The sequence below is a fragment of the Hemitrygon akajei genome, chromosome 3 (assembly GCF_048418815.1).
Source record: "Hemitrygon akajei chromosome 3, sHemAka1.3, whole genome shotgun sequence".
NCBI classification, from domain to species: Eukaryota; Metazoa; Chordata; class Chondrichthyes; order Myliobatiformes; family Dasyatidae; genus Hemitrygon; species Hemitrygon akajei.
The window spans coordinates 199,822,095-199,848,724 of NC_133126.1; the positions used below are offsets into that span (position 1 = coordinate 199,822,095).

The 26,630-nt window shown below is 48.9% G+C and overlaps 1 protein-coding gene and 1 pseudogene across 3 annotated transcripts in view; one reads left to right on the plus strand and one right to left on the minus strand.

Annotated features, from left to right (window-relative positions):
• fndc3ba (fibronectin type III domain containing 3Ba) overlaps positions 1-26,630 on the minus strand; it is a 550,239-nt gene that overhangs the window by 42,752 nt on the left and 480,857 nt on the right. For all 3 annotated transcript variants that reach the window (XM_073041702.1, XM_073041703.1, XM_073041701.1), the window contains exons 16-21: positions 23,619-23,690; positions 22,000-22,118; positions 13,908-14,013; positions 10,700-10,869; positions 9,350-9,463; positions 113-262 (exon numbers count right to left, since the gene is read on the minus strand). In XM_073041702.1, the coding sequence (XP_072897803.1) occupies positions 113-262; positions 9,350-9,463; positions 10,700-10,869; positions 13,908-14,013; positions 22,000-22,118; positions 23,619-23,690 (731 nt within the window). The remainder of the gene's footprint in view (positions 1-112; positions 263-9,349; positions 9,464-10,699; positions 10,870-13,907; positions 14,014-21,999; positions 22,119-23,618; positions 23,691-26,630) is intronic.
• Positions 1,560-2,153, plus strand: LOC140722921 (ferritin heavy chain pseudogene; annotated as a pseudogene).

The window sequence follows — 26,630 nt, forward strand, 5'->3', positions numbered from 1 at the left end:
GATTTTGTTGTGTGCTTTTTATGAATTTGATTGTTTTCGGGGTGAGTCTGAAGGTACTTTGAAGATAACCTTGAACTTTGAATGGTGACTCAATGGGAAGAAGGGGCCTTACCTGAAGCCGGCAGCAGTATCGAGCAGCTGGTGTGAGGTTGTCAATCTCGAAAACCGTCTCTGTCCCAGAGTAAACGACCTCCATCGAGTCCTCCGCCGCTCCCCATTCCAGCCTGTACTCCGAGATGTCGGCTGAAGACGTCTCTGGGCTCTGTAATCACAGCAGGCTTCACTGAGGGGCAGTCACAGCACACACCCTCACCACCAGCAAACAGCACTGGGGGACATTAAGACCATAAGACATAGGAGCAGAATAGGCCATTCGGCCCATCGAGTCTGCTCTGCCATTCAATTTTGGCTGATTTAGTATCCCTCTCAACCCCATTCTCATGCCTTTTCCATATAACCTTAGACACCCTGTCTAATCAAGGCCCTGTCAACCTCTGTGTTAAATATACCCAGTGACTTGGCTTCCACAGCCGTCTGTGGCATTGAAATTCACAGATTCACCACCCTCTGGGTAAAGAAATTCCTCCTCATCTCTGTTCTAAATGGACACCCCTCCCTTCTGAGGCTGTGCCCTCTGGTCCTAGACTCTCTCACTATAGGAATCATCCTCTCCCTATCAACTCTATGTACATCTGTCAATGAGATCTCCCTCATTCTTCACAACCCTAGTGAGTACAGGAGTAGTGCCATCAAATACGCCTCATGCATTAACCCTTTCATTCCTCTGAATCTCCACTGGATCCCCATTTCTGAATCTATTCCACATTTTGGGGAGGTTGTAAGGTTCACAAAGGAGAAAGTTCAAACCTTCCTGTCTGCTGTTTAGCGAAACAAGACTAACATCACACAGTCAGGCGCGGTCGATGAGGAAGCTTGGGTAAATGGGAGCTCACCATAGCCAGACATGTCTTCACAGTGAGCTAAAGGACAAACAGTTCTCTCAAACTCGGAGGGGGAGGGCTGGGGAGGAAGGACTTGGAAATCCATTTTGTTAGACACTGCTAGTCAATAGATCATGGATATTGTCATAGCAACAATAATGTTGCCACCATGGGTCTGAGGAAGTGGCAGTGTCCTCTACTCCCACACAACCCCCAAGAATCGACCACTCTTAATGACTGACATTTAGAGTGGTACCTCCTTCTCAAGCTGCTTAATTAGACCATAAGACATCGGAGCAGATTCAGGCCATTCAGCCCATTGAGTCTGCACCATCATTTCATCATGCCTTCTCCCCGTAACCTTTGATGCCCTGACTAATCAAGAACCTATCAATCTCCACTTTAAATATTAGAATCAGAATCAGACTTTAATCGCCAAGTACCTATGCACATACAAGGAATTTACTTCCGGCAGATGTTGTCTCTCTGCTCATAACAATAATAATGATAAATATAAATGAAAATATAAATTGTACATACAGGTAGTGCAATCCAAGTAATAGTTAGCTGACAGTTAACCGGCAGTTAACTGTTCAGCAAAGTGACCGCAGAGGCACCATGTCGGGATCTGCCTTGAATGTCATGCTGAAACTGACATCGCTGAGGCTGCGTCCATTTCCCGGGCTGAGCCGCGGGTATCGAGCTCCGAGGGGGGTTTATGGCTACAGACCACAACGCGAAGAGACTGTTAATACATTACCAAGAGAAGAACCCCCACTTCGAGTGGATCATAGTCTGCTCCAGCTTGTGACGGCTTATCGTGAACATGCTGAAAAATTGATGAAGCTACAGAATCAGCGAGGAGGCCGCACTCTACTCCAGGACATCAAGAAACCAGATCGTGATGAATGGGGAAGTGGCTTGGATGCAATGGTATGCTCTTTGGAATTGGAGAAGAGTGTGAATCAGTCACTTTTGGAGTTGCATAAACTGGCTACAGATAGGAATGACCCACATCTTTGTGACTTTTTGGAGACCCACTACTTGGATGAGCAAGTTAAGTCCATCAAGCTACTAGGAGACCATGTAACCAACTTGCGAAACTGGGGACCCCGCTACACCGAAACTAACAGTGTCACGCGATTCAGTAAACAAAAGAAACAGGTAACCCGTGAGCATATGGCTGCGGGCCAATAAGATGGACACAAGTGCCCGATATTACCTAATATGTAGCGGGGGGTTGTGCTGGGGGGGAAAAGGGATATAAATAAGAGCAGATTGTAAGGGGAGGTCGGAACGCGCCTTCTCCAGCGACTCCGTCGATTCGCTGTACCAGTTACGGATTCTGCAATAAACCCAAGTTTTGTAATATTCCGGTGTTGGTTGTCTCTCTTCCTAAACGAACACAGGGCAGAATTTCAAGCCCAACACCGCAGTAGGGAAAAAACTTCTCCAGTGCCTATTAGTCTTAGTCTGGAGGGATCTGAAGCGCCTACCAGACGGAAGCAGATCAAACAGTCCGTGCGCAGGATGGGAGGAGTCCTTTATGATGTTCCCCGTCCTCTTCTTCAACCTGGAAGAGTACAGGTCCACAATAGAGGGCAGGGAGACTCCAATAATGCGCTCAGCAGTCCTCACTGTGCGCTGTAGTCTGGTTCTATCCTGCTTGGTGGCGGCTCCAAACCACACAATGATGGAGGTGCACAGGACAGACTCAATGACTGCAGTGTAGAACTGCAGCAGCAATTCCTGAGGCAGACTGTATTTTCTCAAGAGCCGCAGGAAATACATCTGCTGCTGGGCCTTCTTCAGGATGGAGCTGATGTTCTGCTCCCACTTCAGATCCTGAGAGATGGTGGTTCCCAGGAACCTGAAGTTCTCCACGGTGGACACAGGGCTGCTGAGGACTGTGAGGGGAGATATAGCGGGGGGAGACATACTCAATGACTTGGCCTCTACGTCAGTCTGTGGCAATGAATTCCACATATTCTCCAACCTCTGGCTAAAGAAATTCCTCCTCATCTCTCTTCTAAAGAGACGTCACTCTATTCTGAGGTTGTGTCCTCTGGTTCGAGACTCCCCAACTATAGGAAACATTCTCTCCATGTCCACTCTATCTTGGCTTTTTAATATTCAATAGATTTTGCTGAGATCCACCCTCATTCTTCTAAACTCCAGCATGTACAGACCCAGAGCCATCAAACGCTCCTCCTACATTAATGCTTTCACACCTGGGATTACACTCATGAACCTCTTCTGGACTCTCTCCAAAGCCAGGGCATCATTTTTCAGTATTGGGCCCAAAACCGCTCACAATACTCCAAGTGCAGTCTGACCAATGTCTTACAAAGCCTCGGCATCACATCCTTGACTTTATATTCCAGTCCTCTCGAAATCTATATACTACTAAAATTCTCATGCTCTGCTCGTGACCTCCAATAAGCCCAAACGGTGCAATACAGCAACACTTTTTTTTAACTAAATCAAGCTAAAATGCTCTTACAAAATGCATGCAAAGTTCAGGGTTATATATTTGTATAAAATTGCTCACTTGTCAATCAACAGGTCCCGCTTTCCACAACCCGAGCCAATTCCAGCTTTAACGGAAACCGCGACGCGACACCACGACGCGCGTGCACACGGCCAGCCTCAGCAGCGCCTCACGATGCTCACAGAGCCAATTCCAGCTTTAACGGAAACCGCGACGCGACACCACGATGCGCGTGCACACAGCCAGCCTCAGCAGCGCCTCACGATGCTCACAGAGCCAATTCCACCTTCCATGGAAACCGCGACGCGACACCACGACGCGCGTGCACACGGCCAGTCTCAGCAGCGCCTCACGATGCTCACAGAGCCGATTCCAACTTCCATGGAAACCGCGATGCGACACCACGACGCATACACACAGCCAGCCTCAGCAGTGCCTCACGATGCTCACAGAGCCAATTCCAGCTTCCATGGAAACCGCGACGCGACACCACGACGCATGCACACGGCCAGCCTCAGCAGCGCCTCACGATGCTCACAGAGCCAATTCCAGCTTCCATGGAAACCGCGACGCGACACCACGACGCACGTGCACGGCCAGCCTCAGCAGCGCCTCACGATGCTCACAGAGCCAATTCCAGCTTTAACGGAAACCGCGACGCGACACCACAACGCATGCACACGGCCAGCCTCAGCAGCGCCTCACGATGCTCACAGAGCCAATTCCAGCTTCCATGGAAACCGCGACGCGACACCACGACGCACGTGCACGGCCAGCCTCAGCAGCGCCTCACGATGCTCACAGAGCCAATTCCAGCTTTAACGGAAACCGCGACGCGACACCACGACGCATGCACACGGTCAGTCTCAGCAGCGCCTCACGATGCTCACAGAGCCGATTCCAACTTCCATGGAAACCGCGACGCGACACCACGACACATGCACACAGCCAGCCTCAGCAGCGCCTCACGATGCTCACAGAGCCAATTCCAGCTTCCATGGAAACCGCGACGCGACACCACGACGCATGCACACGGCCAGCCTCAGCAGCGCCTCACGATGCTCACAGAGCCAATTCCAGCTTCCATGGAAACCGCGACGCGACACCACGACGCACGTGCACGGCCAGCCTCAGCAGCGCCTCACGATGCTCACAGAGCCAATTCCAGCTTTAACGGAAACCGCGACGCGACACCACGATGCGCGTGCACACGGCCAGTCTCAGCAGCGCCTCACGATGCTCACAGAGCCAATTCCAGCTTTAACGGAAACCGCGACGCGACACCACGACGAGCGTGCACACGGCCAGTCTCAGCAGCGCCTCACGATGCTCACAGAGCCAATTCCAGCTTTAACGGAAACCGCGACGCGACAACACGACGCGCGTGCACGGCCAGCCTCAGCAGCGCCTCACGATGCTCACAGAGCCAATTCCAGCTTTAACGGAAACCGCGACGCGACACCACGACGCGCGTGCACACGGCCAGTCTCAGCAGCGCCTCACGATGCTCACAGAGCCAATTCCAGCTTCCATGGAAACCGCGACGCGACACCACGACGCACGTGCACGGCCAGCCTCAGCAGCGCCTCACGATGCTCACAGAGCCAATTCCAGCTTCCATGGAAACCGCGACGCGACACCACGACGCGCGTGCACACAGCCAGTCTCAGCAGCGCCTCACGATGCTCACAGAGCCAATTCCAGCTTTAACGGAAACCGCGACGCGACACCACGACGCATGCACACGGCCAGCCTCAGCAGCGCCTCACGATGCTCACAGAGCCAATTCCACCTTCCATGGAAACCGCAACGCGACACCACGACGCGCGTGCACACAGCCAGCCTCAGCAGCGCCTCACGATGCTCACAGAGCCAATTCCAGCTTCCATGGAAACCGCGACGCGACACCACGACGCATGCACACGGCCAGCCTCAGCAGCGCCTCACGATGCTCACAGAGCCAATTCCAGCTTCCATGGAAACCGCGACGCGACACCACGACGCGCGTGCACACAGCCAGTCTCAGCAGCGCCTCACGATGCTCACAGAGCCAATTCCAGCTTTAACGGAAACCGCGACGCGACACCACGACGCATGCACACGGCCAGCCTCAGCAGGGCCTCACGATGCTCACAGAGCCAATTCCAGCTTCCATGGAAACCGCGACGCGACACCACGACGCACGTGCACGGCCAGCCTCAGCAGCGCCTCACGATGCTCACAGAGCCAATTCCAGCTTTAACGGAAACCGCGACGCGACACCACGACGCATGCACACGGTCAGTCTCAGCAGCGCCTCACGATGCTCACAGAGCCGATTCCAACTTCCATGGAAACCGCGACGCGACACCACGACACATGCACACAGCCAGCCTCAGCAGCGCCTCACGATGCTCACAGAGCCAATTCCAGCTTCCATGGAAACCGCGACGCGACACCACGACGCACGTGCACACAGCCAGTCTCAGCAGCGCCTCACGATGCTCACAGAGCCAATTCCAGCTTTAACGGAAACCGCGACGCGACACCACGACGCATGCACACGGTCAGCCTCAGCAGCGCCTCACGATGCTCACAGAGCCAATTCCACCTTCCATGGAAACCGCAACGCGACACCACGACGCGCGTGCACACAGCCAGCCTCAGCAGCGCCTCACGATGCTCACAGAGCCAATTCCAGCTTCCATGGAAACCGCGACGCGACACCACGACGCGCGTGCACACAGCCAGTCTCAGCAGCGCCTCACGATGCTCACAGAGCCAATTCCAGCTTTAACGGAAACCGCGACGCGACACCACGACGCATGCACACGGCCAGCCTCAGCAGCGCCTCACGATGCTCACAGAGCCAATTCCAGCTTCCATGGAAACCGCGACGCGACACCACGACGCGCGTGCACACAGCCAGTCTCAGCAGCGCCTCACGATGCTCACAGAGCCAATTCCACCTTCCATGGAAACCGCGACGCGACACCACGACGCGCGTGCACACAGCCAGCCTCAGCAGCGCCTCACGATGCTCACAGAGCCAATTCCAGCTTCCATGGAAACCGCGACGCGACACCACGACGCGCGTGCACACAGCCAGTTTCAGCAGCGCCTCACGATGCTCACAGAGCCAATTCCACCTTCCATGGAAACCGCAACGCGACACCACGACGCGCGTGCACACAGCCAGCCTCAGCAGCGCCTCACGATGCTCACAGAGCCAATTCCAGCTTCCATGGAAACCGCGACGCGACACCACGACGCGCGTGCACACAGCCAGTCTCAGCAGCGCCTCACGATGCTCACAGAGCCAATTCCAGCTTTAACGGAAACCGCGACGCGACACCACGACGCATGCACACGGCCAGCCTCAGCAGCGCCTCACGATGCTCACAGAGCCAATTCCAGCTTCCATGGAAACCGCGACGCGACACCACGACGCGCGTGCACAGAGCCAGTCTCAGCAGCGCCTCACGATGCTCACAGAGCCAATTCCACCTTCCATGGAAACCGCGACGCGACACCACGACGCATGCACACGGCCAGCCTCAGCAGCGCCTCACGATGCTCACAGAGCCAATTCCAGCTTCCATGGAAACCGCGACGCGACACCACGACGCGCGTGCACACAGCCAGCCTCAGCAGCGCCTCACGATGCTCACAGAGCCAATTCCAGATTCCATGGAAACCGCGACGCGACACCACGACGCGCGTGCACACAGCCAGTCTCAGCAGCGCCACACGATGCTCACAGAGCCAATTCCAGCTTTAACGGAAACCGCGACGCGACACCACGACGCGCGTGCACACGGCCAGTCTCAGCAGCGCCTCACGATGCTCACAGAGCCAATTCCAGCTTTAACGGAAACCGCGACGCGACACCACGACGCATGCACACGGCCAGCCTCAGCAGCGCCTCACGATGCTCACAGAGCCAATTCCAGCTTCCATGGAAACCGCGACGCGACACCACGACGCGCGTGCACACAGCCAGTCTCAGCAGCGCCTCACGATGCTCACAGAGCCAATTCCACCTTCCATGGAAACCGCGACGCGACACCACGACGCGCGTGCACACAGCCAGCCTCAGCAGCGCCTCACGATGCTCACAGAGCCAATTCCAGCTTCCATGGAAACCGCGACGCGACACCACGACGCGCGTGCACACAGCCAGTCTCAGCAGCGCCTCACGATGCTCACAGAGCCAATTCCACCTTCAATGGAAACCGCAACGCGACACCACGACGCGCGTGCACACAGCCAGCCTCAGCAGCGCCTCACGATGCTCACAGAGCCAATTCCAGCTTCCATGGAAACCGCGACGCGACACCACGACGCGCGTGCACACAGCCAGTCTCAGCAGCGCCTCACGATGCTCACAGAGCCAATTCCAGCTTTAACGGAAACCGCGACGCGACACCACGACGCATGCACACGGCCAGCCTCAGCAGCGCCTCACGATGCTCACAGAGCCAATTCCAGCTTCCATGGAAACCGCGACGCGACACCACGACGCGCGTGCACACAGCCAGTCTCAGCAGCGCCTCACGATGCTCACAGAGCCAATTCCACCTTCCATGGAAACCGCGACGCGACACCACGACGCATGCACACGGCCAGCCTCAGCAGCGCCTCACGATGCTCACAGAGCCAATTCCAGCTTCCATGGAAACCGCAACGCGACACCACGACGCGCGTGCACACAGCCAGCCTCAGCAGCGCCTCACGATGCTCACAGAGCCAATTCCAGCTTCCATGGAAACCGCGACGCGACACCACGACGCGCGTGCACACAGCCAGTCTCAGCAGCGCCTCACGATGCTCACAGAGCCAATTCCAGCTTTAACGGAAACCGCGACGCGACACCACGACGCGCGTGCACACGGCCAGTCTCAGCAGCGCCTCACGATGCTCACAGAGCCAATTCCAGCTTTAACGGAAACCGCGACGCGACACCACGATGCATGCACACGGCCAGTCTCAGCAGCGCCTCACGATGCTCACAGAGCCAATTCCACCTTCCATGGAAACTGCGACGCGACACCACGACGCATGCACACGGCCAGCCTCAGCAGCGCCTCACGATGCTTACAGCAGCGACACCAACCACAGCAAAAGGGCAGGGCTATCACGTCCATTTAGGAGAGCGCCAACCACATCATCAAGAATAATCAGCATCCTGGATGTTTTAGTGTTACTGCTTTGTATTTTCTATCCAGCATTAGGGTAAAAAAATGTGGACAGCCTAATTATGCCGCGTGGAAAGAGAAGGGGGACAATATGGTCAAGAGATGACGCCAAACGTCGTCGGGAAGCGGCAAGGAGAGGGAGAGAACAAGAATTGGATGAGGCCAGGGCCGCACAACTCCAGGATCAAAGAGTCAGGACAAAAAAGATGACAGAAGAAGAGATGGAGGAGGACAGGCATGCATGTCTCCAAAATGACAACAACAGGCACAGAAGGAGGACAGAACAAGAATAGGATCAGGCCAGGGCCACGCGACTCCAGGATCAGAGAAAGAACAAATGGTAGAAGAGATGAAGAGACGGAGGATGAAAGGGCTGCGCGTCTCCAGAATGACAAAAACAGGCACAGAAGGAGGAGAGAGGAAGAGACAGACTATGTTTGTCTTGCTACACGTCTTTCTTCTTTAATAAACTGAGTTTTCCTTCTTTAATTTCCAAAGCACATCACATCAGACTGCACTACCTTTCTCTCAAAGGGTGCCCCAACAGGTCACCCGGTCGTCTAGTTAATGCTAACATTGCATTTGCCCTCCTCACCACCGACTCAACCTGCAAATTAACCTTCAGGAAATCCTGCACAAGGACTCCTTTGCATCTCAGAGTTTAGAAACTGAGGTCCTGCAACAATGGCAATGCTTACACCCCTGATCAGACGAAACCCCTGCATTTAGATGCCACCTACCTCCCAGTTCACGAGTACACTGGTGACCGATGTGCAAGAAAGGACCGGTGCTTTACACTGTACTGGTGGGCCCTCTGCCGTGGTGAGCTCTGTCATGTCCGAGAATGGTCCGTACTGTCGGAGAGCAAAGGAAAAGTCAGGGAAGGAGAGGGACAAACCCCTGAGAGTATATACTGCACCTCGCCAACAGGAAGGGGAGTGAGACTGAAAGCCCCAGCGTCTATTTAACAATGATTCAGAGCTCTGAATGGGTGGCAGGGTCACTGCGGGTAGTGTTGCTGCATCACAGCTCTGGTAACCCATCTTCAACCCCGAGCTCCACGTGTGAGAGTGTGAAACTCAATGGGAGAGTCAGTGAGTGTGTGCGAGTGTGAGAGTGAGAGTGAGGGAGTGTGAGAGTGTGTGAGAGTGAGGGAGTGTGAGAGTGTGTGACAGAGTGTGAGCATGAGAGTGAGGGAGTGTGAGAGTGTGTGAGAGTGAGAGAGTGTGAGAGTGTGTGATAGAGTGTGAGCATGAGAGTGAGGGAGTGTGAGAGTGTGTGAGAGTGAGAGAGTGTGAGACAGAGAGTGTGAGAGTATGTGATAGAGTGTGTGTAAGAGTGTGTGAGTGTGTGAGACTGAATGTGAGTGAGTGAGTGTGCAAAAGTGCAAGTGTGAAAGAATGTGAGAGTGCAATTGTGAGAAAGCATGTGTGAATGTGAATGAGGGAGCATGAGTGTGAAAGAGTGTGGGAGTGAGGGTAAGAGTATGAGTGAGTGTGAGAGTGTAAGCATGAGTATAAATGAGTGAACGTGAGTGCAGGAGAGTGTGCGAGAGGATTAGTGTGAGAGCATAAGAAGGTGTGTGTGAGTGATGCTCGAGGGTTTGTGAGGTGAGTTTGGACCCAGGCAGCTGAACTGCGGGGGTGATATGCATTAAAAATAAAGCTTTACTTGTCACATGTACATCGAAACATCCAGTGAGATGTGCTGATTGTGTCAACGACCGACACAGTCCAAGACGTGCTGGGGCAGCCCATCGGTGTTGCCATATTTCTATGCCAACACAGCATGCCCACAAGTTACTAACCTTAACCCGTACGCCTTAGGAACATGGGAGGAAACCCGAGCACCCGGAGGAAACCCACATGGTCACGGGGACAACATACAAACTCCTTACAGGCAGCAGCAGGAATTGACCCCTGGTCATCGGCGCTGTAAAGCGTTGTGCTACGCTACCGTGTTAAGGAGAGCAGAGCGAGGTAGAGGGCCAGCATCGTGCAGGCAGCAGAAGTGGGGAGTCCCAGAGGATGGGAGATATTGTCGAGGCTCCATACATGAGGTTTCGGGAAGGACAGGTGGAGGTGACTCACCCCTGAATCGCTGGCACCCCGCACCCTGAAGACGTAGGTGGTGCTGGGCAGAAGGCCGCTGACGGTACAGTGCGGCGCCTGACCACGGTAAACCTCGGCCGCTTCCTGCTCCCCCACACTCATCTCCACGCTGTACTCCGTCACCAGGGAGTCCTCGTCTGGTGGGGGGCCTGCAGAGAGGGGGAGAGGGAGAGGGAGAGAGGGAGGCGGAGAGAGAGGAGAGAGGGAGAGGGAGAGGGGGAGAGAGGCAGAGGGAGAGGGAGAGGGGGAAGAGGGAGAGAGAGAGTGGGAGAGGGGAGAGAGAGAGTGGGAGAGAGGGGAGAGAGGCAGAGGGAGAGGGAGAGAGAGAGAGGGGGAGAGAGGGGAGACAGGCAGAGGAAGTTAGAGAGATAGAGGGTCACGCACAGTGCAAGAAGGGAGAAAGACGGAGGAGAAGGGTTGAAGAGGAAATGGAAAAGGAGAGTGGGAGAGTGAGAGGGAAAGGGAGAGTGCAGAGGAGGAGGACAGGAGGCATAGGAAGGGGAAACAAGGGAGAGAAAGGAAGGCGGTGAGTGAGGGACAGAGAGGTGGGAGTGGGAAGAGGACAATAAAGATAGAGTAAAGGAAATCTACACCGTTATTCCCTGACAACCCCTCTTGTCCACTTTCACCAACTACAGCTGCAAGAAAATTTCTCCTCCCTCCCCATCAGTCATCTTCATTAAGCAGTTCATCTACCAATTATTTGAAAACTCTCATTAACTTCCATTGTCTTCAGCACTCTGGGGATTCAGCATCAATGGGTTATTTGATGGTCCGTGCGGGTTCATCTCAGTGATCTCCAATCTCTGCGATAAAGGAATTCCTGACTTGGTCCACTTGGATGGATGGTAGACAAGACTTGTACTCTGACCAGATAACTTGGAGTATTGTGAGCAGTTTGGGGCCCCTGATCTTGGAAAGGATGTACTGGCATTGGAGAGGGTTCAGAGGAGGTCCATGAAAACTATTCAGGAATTAAAGGGTTAACGTATGAGGATCAATTGATGGCTCTGGCCCTGTATTCAGAGTTTTATAGAGCTGCAACACTACCGCAAGGCCTTGAACTCAATCCCGATTAATTAAGGCCAACGCACCATACACTTTCTTAACCACCCTTGGACTCTTGAACTAACCTCTTGAGCATTAAAACGGATTGTTGATCTCCCACTCTAACTCATTGTGATCTTGCACCTCATTGTCCGCCTGCACTGCACTTTCTCCAACTGCAACACTTAATTCTACATGACCGAATGGCCGTGTAGACTCAGAGGACCAAAGGGTCTAATTCTGCTCCTATGACGTGGTCTCTTATAGCTTTTCCCTCGTTACACTCGCTACTTTGATATAGTGATGTTGTGAAATAATCTGTATGGATGGCACGCTAACCCTCAGATATACTGTGTGTGTATATATAGAAAACCATAAGACATCGGAGCAAAATAAGGCCACTCACTCCATCAGCTCTTCTCTGCCAATTCCCATTTCCATTATGACTGAATTATTATCCCTCTCAACCCCATTCTCTTGCTTTCTCCCTGTAACCTTATACATCCTGACTAATCAGGAACCAATTAACACCATTTTAAATAAATCCAATCATTTGATCTCCACAGCCGTCCTGTGGCAATGGACCTTCTGGTGAAAGAAATTAAGGCTACGTCCACACTACACCAGATAAATCCGTAACCGAAGCGTTTTCCTCTTCGTTTTTACCCTTCGTCCACACTAAAACAATGTTTTCGTCCCCCGAAACCGGAGTTTTTCTAAAACGCTCTCCAGAATGTGTAATTTTGAAAACACCGCTTGGCCAGAGCAGTGTGGATGGGGTAACCGGAGAAATTTAAAAACACTGTCATGACTTGCCTGAACAGATGCTGGCAGCAGCGCGCCACTTCATTGTTTTCTTGAACGTAACCTAACAATTTCAGAATAGACGGCAACGAGACTGAAGCTAATAGAGTTAGAAATGTACCCACCAAATACTTTGACCCATAACTTACTGAATAAATAACTATACTCACTTTGCCCTGTTTTCTGTCCTTGCTCGTATGAAGGTGGTTTAGCTATTTATGCAAGTACTTCTCTGACAATAGATGTGTAACAGCCTAATGTAACATTGTATGGAAATACAAGACAATACTGATGCAGACATGTTTTACACATTTAACAAGGTGCTTTATTAATGCAACAGAGTTAGTCAGTTTTTCAATGTTCGTCATCAGCCGGGTCAATCTGTCCGTGAACTCCCTGTCGGTTGCCTCCGTACGCTCCAGTATTATTTTTTTAGTTTTAAATCCTCCTGCGCGAGAGCCGACAGCTGTCCGTCATTTAAGTTTTTCTAGTCTGTAACTGAACAAATGCGCACCAACTCTTTCACGGCGAGATTCGACACCAACCATGTCGCTTGTTTTTGGTAGATGTGTCCTGTGCATGCGCAGTAGGAGGAGATTCGCCAAAATCTCCGTTTCAATGTGGACAGAGATATTTTCAAAAACGCTTGGTATGGACGCCTATCGTTTTTACACGAAAGGCATTTTCAAAATTATCCGGTCTAGTGTAGACGTAGTCTAAGCCTTATCTCTGTTCTAAATAGATATCCCTCTATTCTGAGGCTGTGTCCTCTGGGCTTAGACTCTTGAATATAGGAAATATTCTCTCTAGGTCCACTCTATCCAGGCCTTTCAATATTCAATAGAATTCAAACAGATTCCCCCCCATGTAAAAATAAGAAACTAATAATAAACTAATTACCCAGTCCAGCCCCTTTATTATATGTCTAATACCACAGAGCATGTATTTAAGGTGAGAGGGGGTAAGGTGATGTGAAGGGGAAGTTTTTATTTACACAGAGAGTGGTGGGTGTCTGGAATGCGTTGCCTGGGGTGGTGATAGAGGCAGATACATTAGAGATGTTTAAGAGATGTTCACATAGGTACATGAATGTGAGGAAAATGGAAGGATATGGATGTTGTGTAGGCTGAAGAGATTAGTTTAGTTGATGACAGATTTAATTGATTCGGCACAACACTGTGGGCCAAGGGGCCTGTTCTTGTCCTGTACTGATTTCTGTTCTATGTTTATTCCCATAGAACCTGCTAAGTGGACCCTGAGGTCTGAGAGATTCCCTCCCTGAACCGCTACCCATCTCCCTCTGTCGTCAGAAATGATTCCTTTACTCGGCACTTACCCCACTCGATCTGAAGCTCCTTGTGTTTGGCTTTCCCCACGAGCCTGGGAGGCTGGCAGAATCCTGGTGCCGTGCTCAGGGTGCGGGCGGACAGACTGTCAGAGCACTGCAGCAGCGAGACCGGTGGCACAGAAGGGCAGAGAATTAGTCATGCAGCACGACAGAAGTGAAATAGGCTCTTTGACTCATGTACCTATCCAAACTTCAATCAAACTATCAAACCCACAACCGCCACTTCCACTGGCAGCTCGTCCCACACTCGCACCATCCTCATGTCATAGAAAAGTAAAGCACAGAAACAGGCTCTTTGGCCCATCTAGTCCATGATGAACCATTTAACCAGCCAGCCACAGGGGCCATAACCCTCCATACCCCTACTATCCATGTACCTATCTTACACATTGAAATCGAGCTCGCATGCACCACTTGAGATCATTCCACACTCTTATCACTGTCTGAGTGCAGGTGATTCTCCTCATTTCCCCTTAAACTTTTCACCTTTCACTTTTAACCCACGACCTTCAGTTGTAGTCCCACCCAGCCTCAGTGGAAAAAGCCTGATTCCATTTAGCCTATGTGTACATCTCATAATTTTGTAAACCTCTATCAGATCTACAAGAGGCAAGTGCAGAAAATAATGGAGCCCAAGCAGAGATACTTAAATTATCCTTAGTGACAGGGGAGGTACCTGAGAATTTGAGGGTAGCCAACGTGGTTCCGCTGTTTAAGAAAGGCTCTAAACAGAAACCAGGAAATGATAGGCCAGTACACCTGGCATCATTTGGAAAGTTATTGTAAGGTACTCTAAGGGACTGGATATAAGTACTTGGATAGACAGGGACTGATTAAGGATAGCCAGCATGGCTTTGTGCGTGGTAGGTCATGTCTAATCAATCTTACAGAGTTTATTGAGGAAGTTACCAGGATGAAAGCAAGGCAATAGATGTTGTCTACATGGACTTTAGTAAGGCATTTGACAAGGTCTGGCATGGGAGGTTGGTCAAGAAGGTTGAGTCGCTCAGCATTCAGCACGAGGTTGTAAATTGGATCAGACATTGGCCTTGTGGAAATAGCCACAGATGGTAGGAGAAGGATCTGCTTCAACTGGAAAAAACAGGCTCAAAAATGGCTGACGGAATGTAATGCAGAGAAATGTGAGATTTTGCACTTCGGTAGGATCGACCAGGGTAGGTCTCATACAGTGAATGGTCGGGGACTGAGAAGTGTGGCCCACGATTACTAAGGGCCTGTGCGACTGAACTGGGAGAACCACTACAGCGCATCTTCAACATGAGTCTAGATCAGAGAAGAGTACCCAGACAGTGGAAAACATCTTGTATTGTCCCGGTACCGAAGAAACCACAGCCAAAGGAGTTGAATGACTTCAGACCTGTTGCCTTGACGTCGCACGTGATGAAGACCATGGAGCGGCTGATAATACAGAATCTGAGGCCACAAACCAGGCACGCCCGGGATCCGCTTCAGTTTGCGTATAAGGAGAAGGTGGGAGTGGAGGATGCTATCACGTATTTGCTGCACAAATCACTCTCTCACCTAGATGGGGTCAGTTGTGCTGTGAGGATTACATTCCTTGACTTCTCTAGTGCCTTTAACACCATCCAGCCCAAGATATTAAAGCACAAACTAACGGAGATGGGAGTAGACTCTTACATGGTGGATTGGATAGTGGACTACTTGACAGATAGACCTCAGTATGTGCGGTTGGGAGACTGTAGGTCTGACACAGTGGTCAGCAGCACAGGAGCGCCACAGGGAACCGTACTCTCTCCGGTCCTGTTCACCCTGTACACATCTGACTTCCAATATAACTCGGAGTCCTGCCATGTGCAGAAGTTCGCTGATGACACGGCCATAGTGGGGTGTGTCAGGAATGGACAGGAGGAGGAGTATAGGAAACTGATACAGGACTTTGTGATATGGTGCAACTCAAACTACCTGCGTCTCAATGTCACCAAGACCAAGGAGATGGTGGTGGACTTTAGGAGATCTAGGACTCACATGGAGCCAGTGATCATTAATGGAGAGTGTGTGGAGCAGGTTAAGACCTACAAGTATCTGGGAGTACAGTTGGACGAGAAGCTAGACTGGACTGCCAACACAGATGCCTTGTGCAGGAAGGCACAGAGTCGACTGTACTTCCTTAGAAGGTTGGCGTCATTCAATGTCCGCAGTGAGATGCTGAAGATGTTCTATAGGTCAGTTGTTGAGAGCGCCCTCTTCTTTGTGGTGGCGTGTTGGGGAGGAAGCATTAAGAAGAAGGACGCCTCACGTCTTAATAAGCTGATAAGGAAGGCGGGCTCTGTCGTGGGCAAAGTACTGGAGAGTTTAACATCGGTAGCTGAGCGAAGGGCGCTGAGTAGGCTACGGTCAATTATGGAAAACCCTGAACATCCTCTACATAGCACCATCCAGAGACAGAGAAGCAGTTTCAGCGACAGGTTACTGTCGATGCAATGCTCCTCAGACAGGATGAAGAGGTCAATACTCCCCAATGCCATTAGGCTTTACAATTCAACTGCCAGGACTTAAGAACTTTTTAAAGCTATTATTAATGCTTTTTGAGCTAGTGATTTAGATGCATATCATATTATTACTGAGTTAAGTATTGTATTGTATGTAATGAGTTTTTGCTACAACAAGTGTATGGGACATTGGAAAAAAATGCTGAATTTCCCCATGGGGATGAATAAAGTATCTATCTATCTATCTAGAACAACGAGATCTGGGAATACAGGTCCATAATTCATTGAAAGTGGTGTCACAGGTAGATAGGTTTGTAAAGAAAGCTTTTGACACGTTGGCCTTCATAAATCAATGTACTCAGTTCAGGAGGTGGGATGTTATGCTGAAATTGTATAAGATGTTGTTGAGGCCTAATTTGGAGTATTGTGTGCAGTTTTGGTCACCTACCTACAGGAAAGATGTAAACAAGATTGAAAGAGTGCAGAGAAAATTTACAAGGATGTTGTTGGGTCTGGAGGACCTGAGTTATAAGTTAGGACTGTTTTCTTTAGAATGTAGAAGATTGAGAGGACAATAACGAACCTGCCTGTACCATTTCTACTGGAAGCTCATTCCACACAGCTACCACTCTCTGAGTAAAGAAATTCCCCCTCGTGTTACCCTTAAACTTTTGCTCCCCTAACTCTCAACTCATGTCCTCTTGTTTGAATCTCCCCTACTCTCAATGGAAAAAGCCTATCCACGTCAACTTTATCTATCCCCCTCATAATTTTAAATACCTCTATCAAGTCCCCCATCAACCTTCTACACTCCAAAGAATAAAGACCTAACTTGTTCAATCTTTCCCTGTAACTCAGATGCTGAAACCCAGGTAACATTCTAGTAAATCTTCTCTGCACTCTCTCTATTTTGTTGACATCTTTCCTATAATTCAGTGACCAAAACTGTACACAATACTCCAAATTTGGCCTTACCAATGCCTTGTACAATTTTAACATTACATCCCAACTCCTATACTCAATGCTCTGATTTATAAAGGCCAACATACTAAAAGCTTTCTTCACCACCCTATCCACATGAGATTCCACCTTCAGGGAACTATGCACCATTATTCCTAGATCACTCTGTTCTACTGCATTCTTCAATGCCCTACCATTTACCATGTATGTCCTATTTGGATTATTCCTACCAAAATATAGCACCTCACACTTATCAGCATTAAACTCCATCTGCCATCGCTCAGCCCACTCTTCTAATTGGCCTAAATCTCTCTGCAAACTTTGAAAACCTACTTCATTATCCACAATGCCACCTACCTTAGTATCATCTGCATACTTACTAATCCAATTTACCACCCCATCATCCAGATCATTAATGTATATGACAAACAACACTGGACCCAGTACAGATCCCTGAGGCACACCACTAGTCACCGGCCTCCAACCTGACAAACAGTTATCCACCACTACTCTCTGGCATCTCCCATCCAGCCACTGTTGAATCCAATTTACTATTTCAATATTAATAACTAACGATTGAACCTTCCTAACTAACCTTCCATGTGGAACCTTGTCAAAGGCCTTACTGAAGTCCATATAGACAACATCCACTGCTTTACCCTCGTCAACTTTCCTCGTAACCTCTTCAAAAAATTCAATAAGATTTGTCAAACATGACCTTCCATGCACAAATCTATGTTGACTGTTCCTAATCAGACCCTGTCTATCCAGATAATTATATATACCATCTCTAAGAATACTTTCCATTAATTTACCCACCGCTGACGTCAAACTGACAGGCCTATAATTGCTAGGTTTACTCTTAGAACCCTTTTTAAACAATGGAACCACATGAGCAATACGCCAATTCTCCGGCACCATCCCCGTTTCTAATGACATTTAAAATATTTCTGTCAGAGCCCCTGCTATTTTTACACTAACCTCCTTCAAGGTCCTAGGGAATATCCTGTCAGGATCCGGAGATTTATCCACTTTTATATTCCTTAAAAGCGCCAGTACTTCCTCCTCTTTAATCGTCGTAGTTTCCATAACTTCCCTATTTGTTTCGCTTACCTTACACAATTCAATAGTGAATACCGAAGAAAAGAAATTGTTCAAAATCTCCCCCATCTCTTTCGGCTCTGATTCTCTAAGGAACCAATTTTATCCTTCACTATCCTTTTGCTATTAATATAACTGTAGAAACCCTTTGAATTTATTTTCATCTTACTTGCCAAAGCAACCTCATATCTTCTTTTAGCTTTTCTAATTTCTTTCTTAAGATTCTTCTTACATTCTTTATATTCCTCGAGCACCTCATTTACTCCATGGTGCCTATTTTTATTGTAGATATCTCTCTTTTTCCTAACCAAGTTTCCAATATCCCTTGAAAACCATGGCTCCCTCAAACTTTTAACCTTTCCTTTCAACCTAACAGGAACATAAAGATTCTGTACCCTCAAAATTTCACCTTTAAATGACCGCCATTTCTCTATAAATTCTCTATAAACCGCCATCTCTCTATTTCTCTATCCTTCCCATAAAACAAATTGTCCCAACCGCTCCTTCTAAATCCTTTCACATCTCCTCAAAGTTAGCCTTTCTCCAATCAAAAATCTCAACCCTGGGTCCAGTCCTATACTTCTCCATAATTATATTGAAACTAATGGCATTGTGATCACTGGACCTGAAGTGCTCCCCGACACATACCTCCGTCACCTGACCTATTTCATTCCCTAACAGAAGATCCAACACTGCCCCTTCTCTAGTTGGTACCTCTATGTATTGCTGCAAAAAACTATCCTGCACACATTTTACAAACTCCAACCCATCCATCTCTTGTACAGTATGGGCTTCCCAGTCTATGTGTGGAAAATTCTTAGGTATTGAAAGCGTGTCTTCATTGAAGGGCAGGTCCTGTCTTACAAATGATTGAGTTTTTTGAGGAGGTGAGGAAGATGTCAGATGAGGGTAGGGCAGCAGATGTTGTCTACATGGACAAGATCATCTGTGCTGGGCTGATTCCACAAGATTAAGGCACACAGGAGTCACTGTGACGTGCTGGATTGGATTCAGAATGGGTTTGGCCATAGAAGGCAGAGGGTAGTTCAAAGTTCAAAGCAGATTTATTATTAGAGTACATATATGTCACCATATACTATATTTATTTTCTTGCAGGCATTCACAGTAAAAACAAAGAAACGCAACATGCAAATAAATATGGACAACCAATGTGCAAAAAACTAATTGTTCAAATATAAAAAGAAAAACAAAATAATAATTAATAAATAATATTGAGAGCATGAATTGCAGAGTCATTGAAAGTAAGCCCATAGGTTGTGGAATCAGTTTGGTGTTGAGATGAGTGAAGCTATCCATGGTGGTTCTGGAGCCCGATGAGGGGTCACGGTAGAGTGGTGTTCTGTGGCGATCAGTGTTGTTTGTGAAGTATTTCAGTGATCTGGACAATGTAGGTGGGCTGATTGTTAAATTTGCAGATGACACAAAATTGGTGCAGGTGTAGATCATGAGGGTAAGACCATAAAATGTAGCAACACAATTTGCTCTGCCATTCCATCATGGCTGATTTATTATCCCTCTCAACCTCATTCACCTGCCTTCTCCCCATAACCTTTGACACCCTGACTAATCAAGAACCTGTCAACCTTTTCTCTAAATATACCCAATGTCTTGGCCTCTACAGTGGCAATGAGTTCCACAGATTCACCACCCACTGGCTAAAGAAATACCTTTCACCTCTGTTCTAAAGGGACATGGGTTGCCAAAGGATTCTGTAAGATGTCAGTTGGAAATATGGACAGAGAAATGGCAGATGGTGTTTAATCTGAACAAGGTTGAGGAGCTGCACTTGGTGAGATCAAATGTAAGGGGAGGGTTATGCAGTAAATGGACAAACTTCAGGAAGAACTATGTACAGACGGAGCTTGGGTTCCAAGTCCATAGGTCCCTGGAAGTAGCAATACTGGTAGATAACACATTCAAAATGCTGGAGGAAGTCAGCAGGCCAGGCACTGCTGAGTCTCTGATCTGTTGAGCTCCTCTGTGTACATTATTCTGGATTTCCAGTAACTGCAGAACCTCTTGCGTTTGTTGGGTGGTATAGAAAATCTGTGCAGCACTGTTTGCTTCATCAGTCAGGGCACGTCCCATCTGCAGAATTCCCACACCAGTGGATTGGAAATGCTCGGAGCAGTACCATCTGGGGAAGGCAGTGCAATCGAAATGTCCTTCAGATTCCTGGAATTCTGTGGCCTTTTCTTTCCAAGGGATTCTTAAATCTAGAGTCTAAACAAGTGCTCATACCCACACCAATGCTGAGATCCTGACCTAAATTCTACTTCCGGGTTTGGGGGGGGGGGGGGGGGGTGGTGGTGGAAGGAGGTTCCAGTAAGGAAAGGGTTAGCACGATATCCAGGCAAGGACAGAGCGCACACGGCCCGGGCAAGAAACCCTTTGCACATCAGGGGTCAGGAGAAGCAATAAGCGCTCCAAGGCACACACACCTAATAAAGGCCAATTGCTTTACTAACTTCAAAGTATCATTGGTTATCAGCTTGTAGTTTCTACTGAGTTTTAACAAATGATAACTGATTTTTCAGGTAAATAATTCAAACGTAAGCAATTTACCACATGGTCAATATCCGTAATTGATAAACCAATTCTGTATACAAATATTATTTTCTGTTCAGACTTCAGAACCACATGGGTGACAGAGGCCGTGCTGTTCTCATTGTGCACAAGTAAAACAAAGTGTGGTTGAGTTGCAAGAATGCGTGTGTTCTATTTATTTTATCATTGGTGATGACAGGGGAGCGTTGCAAACTTAATTGCTCCATCACAGGTGACCATGCTTTGGCTTCCTGGGCCCTGACCTCTGGAATACCCACCCCACACTCCTCTACGTCGCTTCAAAACCCACCTTAAACCTTCAAGTTTCCATGGCCATGAGACAAGGGAGCAGAGTTGGGCTATTCAACCAACTGAGTCTGCTCCACTATTCAATCAAAGCTGACTTATCTTCCCTCTCAATCTCAATGGGCCAGAATGGTGGAGCAGCAGGAAACGTAATGCTTCATGTGCAAGATCGGGATTCAATTCCCTCCACAGTCTATAAGGAGATTGTACATTCTCCCTGTGACCATGTGGGTTTCCTCCCACATTCCAAGGACATACGGGTCAGGGTTAGTGAGTTGTGTTGGCACCAGAAGTGTGGCGACTCGTGTGGGCTGCCCCCAGCAAAATCCCTGCTAATTTCATTTGATGTCAATAGTATGCTTCAGTGTGCACGCGGTAAATAAACCTAATCTTAATCTATCTTCATTCTCCTGTCTTCTCCCCATGACCTTTGACATCCTCACCCGTCAAGAACCTATCAAGCTCCACTTTAAATATACCCAATGACTAGGCCTCCTTGGCCGTCCATGGCACTGAATTCCACAGATTCACTACCCTGTAGCTGGGAAATTCCCAATCCATGTCCCAAAGCCTTCTTGCGCAGTTCGGCTTGGTGCCTGGCCTATTTATTCTTTCTGGCACACCCTGGGTTTTTTGTCTGCGAAACAGTGGCTATAAAACGTTGGGTGCTGTACCTGGCTGTGACCCCCGGTGCTGATACAACAGGCTCTAAACCGATATAAGGTGCCGGGCTTCAGTTCCTCGCAGGCGTACTCGTTAGACGATCCGCTGTACACCACCTCCCACTGGCTTCCTGTAAAAGGACATTGAGAAGGAAACTGAGCATCTCCCAACGCTCCCTCGTCCAATCAGCACTGACAACTCATCGTACACCAGGTGTAGATATCAACCTATAAGTAGGCAGAGGACTGACCTCTGCACCCAGTGTCATGGAGTCCAGGGCAAGGTACAGCAACTCCCCATGGCTTATCACACAGTATAGTCCCTTAGCTTGACATACTGGGGAAGGGTGGATACAGGAATGGGTTCCTAACACACTCACCTGGCAAATAAGGGATAAGGGACTGGTTCCCAGCACACTACACTGGGGAATGAGGATAGACTGTGATCCCTATAAGCTGTAGTCAAGACAAGTCACTTTTTATTGTCATTTTGACCATAACTGCTGGTACAGTACACAGTAAAAACGAGACAACGTTTTTCAGGACCATGGTGCTACATGAAACAATACCAAAACTACACTGAACTACATAAACCAACACAAAAACTACACTAGACTACAGACCTACCCAGGACTGCATAAAGTACACAGAACAGTGCAGGCATTACAATAAAATAATAAATAAGACAATAGGCACAGCAAAGGGCAGTAGGTTGGTAGTCTGATGGCTTGGGGCAAAATCTGTTACATAAATAATCAGCTGAATGGTGGCGTCCGGGATTCCATCCGTTTCTGTACTCCTGCCAAGTATTTTGTTGCCACAGATGCAGTCCAATTTACTCCCATTGGAGAGCAGAATGGACGGGAGAGCCGGCCGGCTAGGGCTTGCTTTTTTCCTGGCACGGACTCCTGCCCACTCGCCTCACTTCCGTTTCCTCGCACACCGCTTACGACGTCCCCACCTCCGGCCACAGGCATCAGGCGACTCCGAGGACTGCAGGCCCGATTCCCTCAGCAAGCCGAGGTCGCGCAATCTAACCAGCAGATTTTCATGAAGGTTTGTTTTTGGGCGATCTCTGTATTGTAGCAGTATCTGGCGATGGTAGATAGTCGCTCTGTTATCCATTGCCCTAAACCCTAATTGTGCCTTAAAATTAAATTAAGAACTAAATAAGTAGCACCAGATCCGAAAGGCCGCTGCTGCTGTGTGCCGCGCCACCTACAGGATCATGGGACTGTACTGTACTGGGGAATGAGGATAGACTGTGTTCCCTATACACTGTACTGGGGAATGAGGATAGACTGTGTTCCCTATACACTGTACTGGGGAATGAGGGATACAAGTCTGACAGTATTCCAAAGTCACTGTAGTGGGGAATGAGGGATATGAAATTATATTTTTAATCAATTCTTTTGGAATGAATAAACTGTGAGCATCTTCCTGGGATGCTAGCATATTAAAGTGGGTTTCTCTAAGGCATCATCCCAGGAATAAACCTCACTCTGCTGGCTTAGACATCAGTGGCTCGCAGGGGGCTTCCAGCATCCCTGGAGTGGGAATTCCTGGAAAACCCAGCTCCAGTGGGAAACGGAGACTTTAATATAAAAGGAGGAAGATTAATGAGACCTCACCCTCTGAACTTCCCTCTGAATACTCCAGCAGATACTTGAGAATTTCTGATCCCCCATTGTCTTGTGGCGAATCTGTGAAGACCAAAAGGGTTGGTGTTAGGAAAGCAATTACCAATAGGGTCATTGCATTACTTGCAACTACAATCTACATCGTTAAAGAGACGAACAGGATCGGACCCGAAGATAGAAAAAGATGAAGAATATTTGTCACATGTACATGGAAACAAACAGTGATATGTGTCACCTGCATTAATGACCAACACAGTCCGATAGTGTGCTGGGGGCAGCCCGGAAACATCACCAGACTCCCGGTGCCAATAACTTGCTAACTGAAATCGGAACATGGGAGAAAACCGGAGAACCTGGAGGAAACCCATGTGGTAACGGAGAACACAGAAACTCTACAGACAGCGAAGGGGATTGAAACCAGATTGCTGGCATTGTAAGCCACAAAAACCAGGTTAAATGATTTAAGGAACCTCTGGAGAAGGGGTTCACCAGGATGCTTCCTGGATTAGAGGGCATGGGCTATCATGAGTGGTTGGACAAACGTGGGTTGTATTCTCTGGAGGGGTGGAGGCTGAGGGGAGATCTCATAATGTTTATCAGATTATGAGAGGCATAGATAGATAAGACAGACAGTATCTTTTTCCCAGAGTTGAAATCTCTAATACCAGATGGGATATATTTAAAGTGAAAGGGGGTTATTTCAAAGGAGGTGTGAGAGGCAAGTTTTTTTTACACAGAGGGTGGTGGGTGCCTGGAATATGCTGCCTGGGGTGATGGTAGAGGGAGATACATTGGGGACATTTAAGCGATGTTTAGATAAGCACATGAATGTGAGGAAAATAGAAGGATATGGACACTATGTAGGCAGAGGGGATTACTTTTGTTGGCCATTTGATGACTAATTTATTTGGTTTGGTACAACATTGTGCACTAAAGGGCAAGTTCCTGTGGTACTGTTCAAAGTTCCATGAGTGCAAGACCCAAATTATGAAAACATGGGCACCAAAGAGGTTTAATCTCGGATTAGAGGAGTGGAGGTGTGAGGTGAGACAGTGGTTTGAACACAACCATGACACCCTTTGCACTGATACATAGTAGGACTAGAGGCCAACAGCAGTCAGTGAGATTAACAAATAAAATTAAGGGTCAACTTTATTTGTCATAATGCCTCACTAGTCTTTTGATCGCTCTGTACCTGATGGTGAGAGCATGCCACTGTGCCTGGAGAATGTGGCCCAAGTTTTTCTACATTTTGGATGTGGACTTGGACTGCAGACTACAGACTTCTATTCAGTCTTATAGTTTTTTATACTCTTTGATTTTTGTCCGATCTTCTTCATTTTTTGTGTGCAGAGAGTGCTATTTGGGGGTTGAAGTGCCTGTTCTGGTTGTTCCTTTTTTTGTGTGAGGGGAGATTTGGGGGTCGAGGTGCCTGTTCTGTTTGTTTTTTTGTGTGGGGGGGGATTTGGGGGTCAAGGTGCCCGTTCCGTTTATTTTTTTGTGTGGGGGGATTTGGGGGTCAAGGTGCCCGTTCTGTTTGTTCGTATTTTTGCGTGAGGTGGGATTTGGGGGTCGAGGTGCCCATTCTGTTTGTTCATATTTTTGTGTGAGGGGGATTCGAGGGTTGAGGTGCCTGTCCATTTTTGTTCATTATTTTTGTGCGGGGAGCTGGGAGTAGGAGGTTGATGACTGTGCTGCTTTTCTTTTCTCTCTTGGTTTCACGACTACCTTTAGAAGAACTGTTTCAGAGTTGTATACTATGACAATAAATGAACCTTTGAACGAATCGAGTTCTCCAGTTGAACGAATCAAGCTCTCTAACTGAGTATGCTGAGACATTTTCCCTAGCTAGTAATGTTACCCATAAGACACAGGAGCAGAATTAGACCATCTGGCCATTGAGCCATTGAGCCATTGAGTCATTGAGCCATTAGGCCATTGAGCCATTGAGCCATTGAGCCATTAGGCCATTGAGCCATTGAGCCATGTGGCCATCGAGCCATGTGGCCATCGAGCTATCGAGCCATTAGGCCATTGAGCCATTGAGCCATGTGGCCATGTGGCCATTGAGCCATTAGGCCATTGAGCCATTGAGCCATTAGGCCATTGAGCCATTGAGCCATGTGGCCATTGAGCCATGGGGCCATTGAGCCATTAGGCCATTGAGCCATTGGGCCATTGAGCCATGTGGCCATTGAGCCTTTGAGCCATTAGGCCATTAGGCCATTGAGCCATTGAGCCATTAGGCTGAGCCATTGAGCCATCAGGTCTTTGAGCCATTGAGTCATCTGGCCATTGAGCCATTGAGCCATCTGGCCATTGAGCCATTGAGCCTTTCAGCCATTGAGCCATTGAGCCATTAGGCCATTGAGCCATTGAGCCATTGAGCCTTTGAGCCATTGAGCCATCTGGCCATTCCATTGAGCCATCGAGCCGTCTGGCCATTGAGCCATCGAGCCATCTGGCCATTGAGCCATTGAGCCATCTGGCCATTGAGCCATTAGGCCATTAGGCCATTCAGCCTTTGAGCCATTGGGCCATTAGGCCATTGAGCCATTGAGCCATTAGGCTGATCCATTGAGCCATCAGGTCTTTGAGCCATTGAGTCATCTGGCCATTGAGCCATTGAGCCATCTGGCCATTCCATTGAGCCATCGAGCCGTCTGGCCATTGAGCCATCGAGCCATTGAGCCATCTGGCCATTGAGCCATCTGGCCATTGAACCATTGAGCCATTGAGCCATTAGGCCATTAGGCCATTGAGCCATTGACCCATTAGGCCATTGAGCCATTGAGCCATTAAGCCATTAGGCCATTGAGCCATTAGGCCATTAGGCCATTGAGCCATTAGGCCATTGAGCCATTGAGCCATTAGGCCATTGAGCCATTGAGCCATTAGGCCATTGAGCCATTGAGCCATTGAGCCATTAGGCCATTAGGCCATTGAGCCATTAGGCCATTGAGCCATTGAGCCATTGAGCCATTAGGCCATTAGGCCATTAAG